Below are 13028 nucleotides of genomic sequence, written 5' to 3'. Positions count from 1 at the left end.
CGTTTCAATTGTGCGAACTTCAACTTCTGTACTTCCAGTGGTCAGAAGTCTGAACGACTAAAATCACTCCCTGACCCAGAATCAGTGCTGCCTCATATAATGACCACAATGTCTACTGTTTCTCAAACAAGCTGATCATTATACAGTGCTGTGAAAAGGAATTTGCCCTCATCCTGATTTCTTCTGTGCATCTCTCATAGTAAATTGTTTCAGAAATGAAAATAAAATCCAAGATAAAAAGGCAACCTGAGTAAAAAAAAAAACAACAACAAAAAAAAAACAACAGTTTTTAATTGATGTTATTTATTAAAGCAAAAAAAAAAAAAAAAATTCCGTTATCCAATTTAAAAGTTATCCAATACCACCTGGGCCTGTGTGAAAATGTATTTGCTCCTGTAGTTAATAATTGCCCAAATCTATGAAACTACATTCATAATGGGGTTCAGCTGGACTAGAAACAACCAGGCCTGATTACTGCAAACCCTGTTCAATCAAATCAACACTTAAATAGAACTTTTTCAACAGCATGACATTGGTTAAAAGGTCTTAGCCACTAACGCAATATGCCAAAATTGAAAGAAATTTCAGAAATGATGAGGAAGAAGGTGATTGAAATACATCAGTCTGGGAAGGATTACAAAGTTATTTCAAAGGCTCTGGGACTCCAAAGAACCACAGTGAGAGCCATTATCTCCAAATGGAAAAACTCGGCACAGTAGTGAACCTTCCCAGAAGTGACTGACCTTCCCAAATTCCTCCAAGAGCACAGCAACTACTCGTTCAGGAAGTCACAAAAGAGCCAAGAACAACATCAAAGGACCTACAGGCCTCTCTTGCATCAATAAAGGTGAGAGAAAATGGCATCAATGGAAGAGTGGCAAGCTGAAAACCACTGCTAACTCAGAAGAACATTAAGACTCATCTGAATTTTGCCAAAACACATCTTGATGATCCTCAAACCTTTTGGGAGAATGTTCTCTGGATTGATGAGTTGAAAGTGGAACTGTTTAGAAGACAGGGGTCCCGTTACATCTGGCATAAACCAAACACAGAATTCCACAAAAAGATCATCATACCTACGGTCAAGCATGGTGGTGGAAGTGTGATGGTATTGGGATGCTTTGCTGCTTCAGGGCCTGGGCAACTTGCAATAATTGAGGGAAATATGAATTCTGCTCTCTACCAGAAAATCCTAAAGGAGAATATCCAGTCTTCAGTCTAAGTTGAAACTCAAGTGCAAGACAATGATCCAAAATATAGGAGTAAGTCCTAGTACTAGGAGTAAGTTAAAGACTGATCTCCAGTTATCGGAAGTGTTTGTTTGCAGTTAATGCTGCTAAAGGTGGCACAACCAGATTTCAAGATTAAGGGGGCAATTAGTTTTTCCATATGGGTTATAGGTGTTGGATAACATTTTTGCTTCAATAAAAAATAAATAAATAAACAAACTGTATTGTGTATTTACTCAAGTTGTCTCTGTTTTATGTTGTATTTCATGCAAAGATCTAAAATTATTTAGTACGAGAAATACACAAAAACAGAACAAATCAGCACTGTAAATTACACCCTCACCCAGGTATTCACTATGCAAAAATGTGTGTATGGCTGAGCGGAGGACTCAGCTTCACAGCTTGCCCAAGAGCAGTGTTATTTCAGGGCCAAGTGTTGCTCCAGTATGATCCAGCTGTGCAGCAGAGAAACAGTCGCTTGTATGGAATCATGGCATAAGGAGCGTGACAACAGAAGCATTCAGAAGATATGAGGCAGCACAACAGATAGGGTCAGTAATAAATTTCGGAGCCTGTTAACAGTGACAGGATAGCCCCAGCCTCTACCACAGCTCTGACAGAGTTTAGACTAATGATAATTATAGTCAAAAATGTTTAAGAATCAAAAAGGGAGATTTACCATGTTTTTATAAACCCTCTTTCCCTGTCACAATTGACTAAAGACACTTTAACCTTACAATGAGATTACTGCATTAGGAGGAGAATCCCTATCAAAGCGCAGCAATTACTGTAATGAAGCACCTAGGCTCCCTGTAATTACTGACTGTGTACACTATAACGCTCTTGAAAACAACCCGATTTTCAACATGGCTAAAGCAGTCATAGCTCGGAGAAGATATCAATGGCCACAGAGACGCACACATTAATTTTGCTGACCAAAGACACACTTTTACCAGCCAAGTCATATTATTATTAACTAATTAGAAGAAATAGATAAATGATGTCAAAAGTAGTCATGGAATCCTTGCACTGCAAACGCTTTTGCTTTCTGTCAGATTCTTTTCAGCGTACTGTGGACTCTGTTCCTCTGTTGAATCCACCTTACCTAATGTTGGATTTTTATTTAGGTCACTTTTGCAACATGTTCAGAATCCGAATAGCCAGGACACAGGGAATGAAATTAAACATGAAATTTTCAACATTTTAGTTTCCAAATGTGTGAAAGGCAAGTTACATTCTGTTAATTCGACCAGCCAAAAATGACTTGACATGGGTTTAAAAACAGAAAGCACTTCCCATAAACATTCCAAAATCCCATTACCAAATATTAAAGTAAAATAACCCAGGTTTGCTTGATATCCGTTGGCTAGTTTTGTTGCACCAGTCATACGTTAATCAGGCAAGGTGCACCCATGTTCATTTGCATGAAATGTTCTTAGTCAACCGCCGGCTAAATTAGCCACACCTGCTAACACGAATTCTGGCTAAAAAGTAAGTGAAAATGTTGCACTAGCCTAGACACTCTTATACTTGCTTAATGCATTCCTGAGAGTATTTCTTCCTCTAATTCACTTTCTCTAATTCAAGTATCTCTAATTCACTTTTACGGACCACAATGACTTTGCTACAATGGTTTCCCTAAGACATGGATTAAGCTGTGCCTTAATGTGTAAAAGCCTTACCAGCTTAAGGCGTCTCATGCAGCATGCAGCAAGCAGATGAGGAATTAACTGGAAGAAAGCATGGATTTAACATGCAGAAACTTGACCACAAAATATGAAGAGAGCACAACAATATTCCATCATACATGCCATGCCCTGCTTGGTTACTGAGGAGAACTGTACATTTTGAAAACTGTCACACACACATCCTGCAGAATAAACAGTGTTTCCTCAGTAACGTGTGAATATGACATGAACTGAAATGTATAAGAAAAGTGGGCAGCCTTTGAGGGAACCTGTGAATTCGCTCAAGGAGCAAAAATAAAAAGCCAGTGAGAAAAATGAGAAAGGAAAAAATGTAAACCTTCTCAGTGCAAGTGTCTTCCTCCTTTATAATGGTCTGGTGAGGTGGCCAAATCAGCTTGAATACACAACCATGAGTGATTACCAACATGTTAGGAGCAGTGGTCACTTTGAGTGCAGTTTATGTTTCTATCATCCTTGTTGGGGAAATGGCTTAACAAAAAATATCCAGTCAGTCTCGATGCAATAACTACTGGATGTCATGTGTACACTATAATGCTGTGATTTAAAGGAAAACTCCACCCTGAAGGACATTAAATATGTTTGCATTGAAATACCTGTGACGTGCTTAATAATTCAGGTGCAAATTAGTTGCTTGATGCTGTATTTTCATCATTCCCAAGAGAGATTTTGTGTGGTGCACCGACGTCACTGCTAGTGTTAATGTTAAGTGATAACTGTCAGCTTCCTGGTTAGCTACTAAAAACAAGAATTTCTTTTCCCAATGTCAGATTATGAGCCAAATGCAGAAGTAGTGTAGTCACCAAGCATTCACAGTTCTAGAATGCAAATACAGCTATATGACACAGCTGCTCTGAATTACGGCAGAGGCTCGGCTGGGCTTGTTAGTGGTGTGAAAGATGAGCAAGCTGTACTGAATAAAAGGACATGTGCATTGTTACACATGGCGTTTTGGGTATAGATGAAGTGAGAGTTAATTCCCACTGCTGCCACTATGAGCAGATTGTCAAACTGCACTGTGGGTAATGTACAAAACCATTAAACCTTTAAAAACCCCAAAACATAGTGAAAATAGACCAGCTTGTTGATGAATGAAGTTTAAAACAAGTAAACTCAGAATTTAATTTTCAAATAAATCTTTTGTACTACTGAAGATCACACTGATTATAAATATTGTTATGCAATACTGTTAAGTCAGTCAGGGTGGATTTTTCTTTAAAGCTTTATTATACATATCCCTATGAACAGTACTAACAAAAAAACAATGGAACAGTCAATAACAGAATTATAAAAAAAAATTAAAGTAATTGTTAAAAATGAAAATTCATAGTCTTACTAAATTATGCGGTAGTAATTAATAATGTGTATGGAGAAAATTCTGAAAATTCTAACAATTCCCACACAATATTTCCCAGAATATCCCAATATATTGCCAGAGCCACATCTGGATTTCCACTGAAGCTAAGCAGGGTTAAGCCTGGCCAGTACCTGGATGGGAGACCTCCTGGGGTTCAAGGTTGTATTAGTATTTGGGTGTATTTGTATTGGGGCTGGAAGTTGTATTAGAGAGGCCAGCAGGGGGCACTCACTCTGTGGTCTGTGTGAGGCCCACTGCCCCGGTATAGGGCATTATACTGCTAATCCTAATGACGGGACACTTTACTGTAAAAACAAGAACCACCTTTCGGGTGAGACGTTAAACGGAGGTCCTGACTCTCTGTGGTCGTTAAAAATCCCAAGACACTTATCGTAAAAGAGAAGAGGTATAACCCCAGTGGTCCTGGCGAAATTCCCCCATTGGTCCTTCTCCATCATGGGCCCCTAATAATCCCCATCTCTGAATCACTCTCTCCTCTCCACTAATAGCTGGTGTGTGGTGGGCATTCTGTGGGCGCACTATGGCTGCCGTCGCATCATCCAGGTGGATGCTACACATTAGTGGTGGTTGAGGAGATTTCCCTAGAAATCTAGAAAAGCGTAACTAAAAAAATATATATATTTCTGTGTGTATTTACTTGTATCTCAAAGCTAATATTGTTAACAGCTCAGATTTACTATATTTAAGTAGAAATATTTCCTCCATGATTTGGATTAAAAGTAGTCAGGAGTACAATATGACTAAATCACAAATTTAACAATTGGCAATCTGGATAATAAAAAGCACTATATTTACAAAATAAACTGTTTTTACATGTACCAACTCACATCCACTGAAAAGAATAAGGGTTTGTAACTTATATTGGCTACACTCTCCAATTTTTCATTAGACAGTGACAGTTAACTAGATCATTAAAAAGGGCACAAGGATATCAGCTGTTAAGGTCATCAGGTCAATGTTTTGAGTGAAAAATGATAAGGTTAAGAGGTCAATACTTACTTTTTCCTCTCTTTGTCCCTCTTGAGTGTGGTGGAGCTGCCTGCTTGCTGGGCCTGGGACTGCAGGAGTTCAGCTGCCGTTTTCTTCTGCTTGAAGATGTTCAGCTCGTCATCAAGAGCCTTCTTTTTATCTTCTAGCTTCTTCTTCTCATCCTGGTGTAGCTTCTTCAGACGGTCGAACTTTTCATGCAGCTAAATATGAGGACCACATGGTCAATGGTCAAATGGCTTCCTTAGTGAGGTGAAGGAATGTCATGGCACCATTTCATTACACCGCTCATTCATCTTTTTGTTATTTCACAGACTCAATTTTGTTTCTACCAAAGAAATTTCAAGACCTATGTATCAGATGAGTAGACACAAAATACTCGATGGCAGATATACTCAAGCTTTTTTCCTCTGGGGAAGGGGTACTCAACAGTCCATTTAACACACCAAAAAAAAAAAAAAAGACTTGTCTAATGCCCTGTGTAAAAACCTGTTTGAACATGTCTGCACTGACTGGAAAACATACTGATTGGCTCATCTAACATTTTTATTATCAAAAAAAGAAGACATTTGGGTGTACTCCAATGTTGAATTTCGGCACTCCTATGCGCAATATGTAAAAGTTCTTCTACAGTCATCAAAATATTTCGCTTTTGGTATTTTCCATCTCACCCCTCACCCACACCCTCTGCAATTCCTTTTCAGTTTGAATACCCATGCTCTATGTAAATTTTGAACAAGTGAGTTAAAAGTAAGTGAACCTCCTTCTCTGCCTCCTTCAGCTCAGCCTCTTTCTCCTTCACTCTCTGAACAAACATCTGCCTCATCTCTTCTTCTTTCTTCTGCAGCTCACCCATGAACTCGTTCCTTTTGGCCTCATAAGTCTCCTGCAAACTGTAAGGAAAGTGAAAGTAGTCATGATTTACAACCCAATTCTTAATTATTCCTCTCCGTTCTCAATTAAGACAACCAACAATCTCTCCTCACCTGAAAGGTTTGCTGTCAGGATCGGTGTCTTTAAAGCCCATCTCCTCCAGTTTGCAGCGGCGGTACAGTTCATAGTGGCGTGTGTGGGTCTGCTCCCTCAGATCCTCCATGTTCACTCGGATCAGCATCTCTCTCAGCTTCACAAAGTCGCAGTGGTTCTCATTTTCCACTGAAAACAGCAAATTCTTTGTGAACAGCAGGAAAATGAAGCCTTGCCACCTGATTATTCCAATTGTCAATTTGAATTCCGATTGTCATCCGTTTAAAAAAAATATCCTTTTCATGAACCACTGAATTAAATTTAACAGGTGTCAACCACAACACAGCCTGCTGACTCGTTTCATTCGGCCCTCGTGAATTTGCTAAAAATGATATCATCACGATCACCTAATAGTACGTACAGTTCATTTGTTTCCGTTAGCCCTTGTTTTTCCATAGAAACATCCTATTGTACTTTCAGAGCCTAGGTTATTGGTGTTCATTGATAAAAATGGATAATAATGCATTAAAATATTAATAGCCTTCATTTATGGCCCTTCAAGGGCTCACAAAAAATGCTGATGTCCAGGCTGAATTTGAGATCGACACCAGTTTTAAAAGGTGCAAATAAAATTTGTCCAGCAGATGGTGCTCCAAAAGCCACGCTGAAGGGATGAAAAGTCATGAGTTAATATATACAGGTGGATCTAAAAAAAAATATTCTAACAAATATTTCACTTTATGTGTAATGAATCTAGAATATATGAAAGTTCCACTTTCAAATATGAACTTTTCCACGATATTCACATTTTTTGAGATGCACCCATATATGCTTTCCAGTTATACATGTACACAAAATTTTAAATGCAAATACACAATGTTCAGAAATGTGTTTTCTCCAAAAACATCTCTATAAAAAGATATTCACCTGGTACTTCAAAACAAAAGCCACTTTCAATCGCAATATATTGTACCTTTACACTTTTTGGGGGATTTTTTCCCTAATAGTTTTGGATCACCTGAGGTCAAAAAGCTTTATACATTACCTTTATTCACAGACAGACAATGCTTATGACTCACTCAATGACACAAGGACAATAGAGTGATCATATTACATTCTTAGAGATCATTACATAAAGAGCATTATCATATTATATTATTTTAGCTCACAGTACACAGGGAAGCAGGTATATAATTTATAATTAGCTTAAATATTTTGCCATATATACATATACATATATATACACATATACATATACATATATATATATATATATATATACACACACACATACATACACACATATATACATATACATACACACACACACACACACACACCACTGCATTGTCATACATCAGACATTACTGAAAAACACACAACCAAAAATTACCATGCATTTTCTTGCTAAATTAAGCATTAGCCCACTTTTAATGAATGTAATGTAGTGGGGGGTGAGAAGTGAGAAGAACAGAAGAAAAAATAGTGAGAAGAACAGCATCACAATGCCAGGAACAGCATGCTGGTTTTTGGTTTACTGTGCCATGGGGGTGTCATCAAATGCTACGTTTGAGTATGTGACTTATGAATCAAGTGAAGTGCTACTGTGACTGTTCGCTGCCTCTTCATAAAAAAAAAAAAGCAGCCAAAAAATAAAACAAAGCCATGGTTAATGTGGTGCAGCTATGTGAGTAAGAGCCTGGGCCTGCATTAACAGCCTTGACTCTGAGAGCGGATCTCAGCTTTATTTCCTCTGTAAGACGTGACTAGAGCTTACCCTGAACAGTTCCCCATGGGTACTGCCGTGCTTTCACCATCTTGTTCCCGATCTTCACTTCCTCAGTACTTCCCACTACTGCAAACGGCAAATGGCCCTAAGCATCCAAAAAAAGGACATGCAAATCAGAAGTACTCTTGCAACCAAAATTTTTACATACATTCTTCTCATTATTTACAGAGAGATGCATTATTTGACACAGAGGAAGGTACAATCGGGAAGCAATCGGGAAACAAATGTGTATGCAAACAAATGGGTATGCCCGATATTCATGAACTATTATCAATCACATTGAAAGACCAAAGCAAACCATCTGGGGCAAGAATAGATTATTTCTATAGTGAATGCTGTTAAATGAAAGCACTCTATAAAAGCTGCCACCACCTCATTATGCTAATATTTACTCTCAGGAAAGAGATCTAGAGCAGTAGAGTTTTAGACACGAATATGTAGCAGCAGTGATAGTATCTAACATACAGTCACTGTATGAGAGAGCGAGGGGCTCTGGGTTTGCACTCTGTGTGAAAATGTATGCAGTGAAACCTCTAGACCCTAACTATCTACTGAACCACACTCAGTATCTATTTATTTACTGTCTCACACAGAAGTCTTTGTTCCCTCTGTGTATGTGTTTCCCACACTTCCTGTAGTGACAGCACACTGATTATACATTCCTGTCCTTCTGTGCAATTTCCTCACAGAAAGACAAGGATAGCAAGCTATACACCAGATACTGTTTCTCCCATGATATAAAATGCAAAGTGAAATTACCTGCAGACCATTTTAATGATTACATTTTAAGTCTCACTATACAGTAAGTATATCTGATATCATATATACACCATTTTAGGGCTATACTTGCCTTTCAGTGAATATTTTTATTATTACATGATTTTCATAAAGAAATCCACCACAGCTTTATTGTGACCGAAATCCCATGGGAACTGAGGGCACTTTCACACCTAAAAGCCCAGTTGCAGAGTCAAGATTTGACTGAAATTTGATACATTTTATTTGTTAGCTATTTGGTTTGTTTTGCTTTCTCACTGCATGTAATTAAACCAACCAAAACTTGAGCCCAGAAAACATGGAACTACACTCAATATAAACCATATGGCTAAAAGTACTGTATGTGCACACCTGACCATCACACCCATACGTGCCCATTCCAAAACAATGGACATTAACACAGGCTTGGTTCTGCCCTTTGCTGTTATAATAGCCTCCACTCTTCTGGGAAGACTTTACACTAGATTTTGGAGCGTGGCTGTAGGGATTTGCTCATTTAGCCACAAAAGCATTAGTGAGGTCAGCCAAAATGCAGAGGACTGGTGCACATCACAGTCCACGTTCCAGTTAATCCCAAAGGTGTTCAGTGAGGTCGAGGTCAGGACTCTGTGCAGGCCTCGGGTTCTTCCACATCACACTTGACAAACCATGTCTTTATGGATCTCTCTTTGTGCACGGGGCACTGTCATGATTAAGCACATTTGGGCCGGTTAGTTCCAGTGAAGGGAAATTCTAGGCAATTGTGTGCTTGCAACATTGTGGCAACAGTTTGAGGAAGACCCACATATGGGTGTACACATACTTTTGGTCATATGGTGCATCATATGGTGTATACAAAATCATTATAGAAATGATTAGATTTTATGTATAGCATCGAGCATTTATTTTCTCTTTTTGTTCACAAGTCCAAATCTCCAGATCAAGACTTAGCTCTGTCATTTGGCTCCATTTGTTTAGTTTAGAACCTCACATCTGGAGAAAACCGTTTCTAGCAATGCAAAATAAACAGCATGTTTGGTTCACTTCTTGCATTTTGGTCTAATCGGGATTGAATCACTTTCTCTCCACAATCGAACCACACTAGAGCTCGACTAGAACTGTACAAAGACGACCTTGCTCAAACGATCTCGGACTGTTCTTTTGCACCCGAGTTTGACCGCTGTGTTCTCAATGCTGGAGTGACTTACGTTCATGGTGGAGTTGATCTCTGCCACAGTCTCATCATCAGTGGGGAACTGGTAAATCTGCACTCCGTTGCTGACGAGCTCACTGGTAATCTTAATCTTGAACTTGGCCAGTTCACTCTTTGAGATGGCGTCTGACTTCGCAATGACGGGGATGATATTCACCTGCATTATTGGTGATAAACAATACACATTCATCAGAAACAGATAAAAGTAAATTCATTCCTGTAGCTGTTACTGTTTCGTTAAATGGCAGGGCTAACAGAAGCAGAAAAATTCCAAACTATATTTGGAAAGTATTACCACACAAGCCTTTACACTGACGCATATAACACTACAGTCAAATATAAATGTAACTTCTATAAAATATCGATCTAACAACAACCACTTGGTGAAGACCACTCGTGAAAAAATCTCAGTCAAAGCTGACAACACATAGATGGAGTTCGAAATTAGTAGCTTTATGACTGTCCCAGAATCATCTCAGCACACTATTTTAATCATCCCAGAGGAAACTTAACTGTCCCAAATACGAAACCTGACCTTTTCATGACAAAAAATGTAATAAAATTATTTACACCAGTTAAACAATTGTCAATGTTTAACAGTATGATGGTTGGAGAAGGTCTCAAAGCAGGAGGTCAAACTCATTGCAGAAGGTTAACTTACAATATACAAGTACTTCTGTAGTGTGAAATATGGCACAGTATATATTGTTACCTTTTGAGGTGATAACCTGTGCTCAGCCGTAAGATTTAACATAGTAAAAGAGAACACGCCAGACAGACTTGTACACAGACACAGGCTCACAGGGAGACAGAGAGAGATGCGTTTGTGCAGCTTATCTCCTAAAGGTGGCCAGTGGAGTGTCATTAAGAGAGGTGTAATGTACAACTTTTTGGTGCTTTTTGGTCATATTTGTTCAGTAAAATTGGTGCCGATTTGCCTTTTGCCACAAGACCACAACTAACTCCATTACACTGCAGAATTGTAACTGCAAAGTAGATTAACAGCATAAGGGTTTCCTTAAAAATATCTAGGATTGTACACAGCGGAATTAATAGGGGTTAACTGAACATTCAGCCTACATTATTGGCTCACACACTGAATGCTCAAATCTTGCTCAGTCTTTTCAAAAAGAAATAAAAATTGACCACCTACACTGCTCAATGGAGCGATCCCACGCACACTGGCCTGCAGTACTTTAAGGTTTTATTGTGAGCATAATACACATAGGAGTAGTAGCGTATACACAATGGTTATCACATTGTGTGTGTACATGTGTTATATGTTTCAGTTACCACAATTAAATACATCTGATGGACACAGTTCCTATCCAGCTTAGTAACAAAATACAAAAACACTATAATTGTACAGTTTATTTAAAAATAGCCAAATATCTGCAAGGTTTCTCTCAAGTTCTCCAAGAATGCATATTGAGAATGTATTTTTGTAGCTCCATACCCTAGTCATCTTTTTCCCCCCTCTTCTTGCAGTGTTTGCTGCTTTTATTATTCATATACCTACATATACTGCCCATTTCGCCAACCCAAACAGACATCACTGTGTATACACTCCCCTCCAAAAGTATTGGAACAGCAAGGCCAATTCTATTGTTTTCTCTACACATTGACGACATTTGGGTTTGAGCTCATAAGATGAATATGATGCGACAGATTGAAATTTCAACTTTCATTTCAAGATATTTACATCTAGACGTGTTAAACAAATTAGAACATTGCACTTTATTGTTTGAATCCACCCATTTGTTCAAGTGATAAAAAAATTTGGAACATGTGACTGATAGCTGTTTCTTGCTGCGCATGTGTGCCCTGTTAAATTGATCGTTTAAACAGTTAATAGCTCTGAATGTCGACTCTAGCTTTGAGCCCTAGGTTACACCTGTGAAGACTGCAGTTGTTAAACCAACATGATCAGAGAGCTGTCTATGGGAGAAATGCAAGCCAGTTTAAAGCTGAGAAGAGAGGGAAAATCTATCAGAGCCATTACACAAGCATTGGGCATAGCCAGTAGAACAATTTGGAATGTCCTGAAAAAGAAAAACTGCTGGTGTACTGAGCAACAGATACCGAATGGGTTGGCCAAAAAAAAAGTCAGTGACATCAACAACCTCTACAGAGCAAGGGTCAAGGTATCACAATCCATTATTCGAAGACTTCCAGAGCAAAAATATAGAGGCCATACCACAAGATGCAAACTACTCATCAGCAGCAGTAAGAATCGGAAAGCCAGATTGGAATTCACAAAGAAATACAGAGATGAGCCACAAAGTTTCTGGAACAAAGATTAACCTCAACCACAGTGCTGGAAAGGCCAAAGTGTGGAGAAAAAGCATCTGCTCATGATCCAAAACACACAAGCGCATCAGTCAAGCATGTCGAGGTAGTGTCATGGCTTTAGCTTGCATTGCTGCTTCTGGAACGGGCTCATTAATCTTTATTGATTATGTAACTCATGATGGTAGCAGCAGAATTACTTCAGAAGTTGACAGAAACATTCTGCCTGCCAATTTACAGAGAAATGCCTCCAAATTAATTAGGAGGAACTTCATGCAGCAAGACAAAAGACCCAAAATACTGCCAACACAACAGCAGACTTTATTAGGGGGAAAAAGTGGAAGGTTTTAGACTGGCCATGTCAATCACCAGACCTTAACCCAATTGAGCATGCATTTCAACTCCTGAAGAGGAGACTAAATGGAGAAACCATCAAAACAAACAACTGAAAGAAGCTGCAGTACAAGCCAGGAAAAGCAACACAAAAGAAAAATGCAACAGTTTAATTGTCAGTGGCGTGACCATCTGTTCCTATACTTTTGCTCACCTTAAAAATTGAGTGGTCTGCCACCAAAGGTGCCATGTTCTAAGTTATTTAACACATCTAGATGTGCTAAATAACTTCAGGAAATGAAAGCTGAAATTCTGATCTATCGTCTCAATCATCTTTTGATTTCAAACCATAATGTCTTCAGTGTCTAGCGAAAATAACAAT

The 13028-nt window shown here is 38.7% G+C and overlaps 1 protein-coding gene across 7 annotated transcripts in view; it reads right to left on the bottom strand.

Moving 5' to 3' along the window:
- Window positions 1-13028, bottom strand: part of septin6 (septin 6) — a 28101-nt gene that overhangs the window by 6484 nt on the left and 8589 nt on the right. For 3 of the 7 annotated variants that reach the window (XM_053630496.1, XM_053630494.1, XM_053630497.1), the window contains 8 exons: window positions 10020-10181; window positions 8044-8140; window positions 6287-6455; window positions 6061-6193; window positions 5313-5503; window positions 4424-4902; window positions 3255-3311; window positions 2912-2959 (listed from right to left, as the gene is read on the bottom strand). In XM_053630496.1, the coding sequence (XP_053486471.1) occupies window positions 4680-4902; window positions 5313-5503; window positions 6061-6193; window positions 6287-6455; window positions 8044-8140; window positions 10020-10181 (975 nt within the window). In that variant the 3' untranslated portion in view covers window positions 2912-2959; window positions 3255-3311; window positions 4424-4679. Of the gene's footprint in view, window positions 1-2911; window positions 2960-3254; window positions 3312-4139; window positions 4903-5312; window positions 5504-6060; window positions 6194-6286; window positions 6456-8043; window positions 8141-10019; window positions 10182-13028 lie in introns of those variants that run through there. The other 4 variants (XM_053630498.1, XM_053630499.1, XM_053630500.1 and 1 more) reach the window with 3 other exon arrangements.

The sequence above is a fragment of the Ictalurus furcatus genome, chromosome 8, assembly GCF_023375685.1.
Source record: "Ictalurus furcatus strain D&B chromosome 8, Billie_1.0, whole genome shotgun sequence".
NCBI lineage: Eukaryota > Metazoa > Chordata > Actinopteri > Siluriformes > Ictaluridae > Ictalurus > Ictalurus furcatus.
The sequence above is the reverse complement of the archived record's forward strand: the minus strand, read 5'-3'. Positions and strand labels throughout refer to the sequence as shown.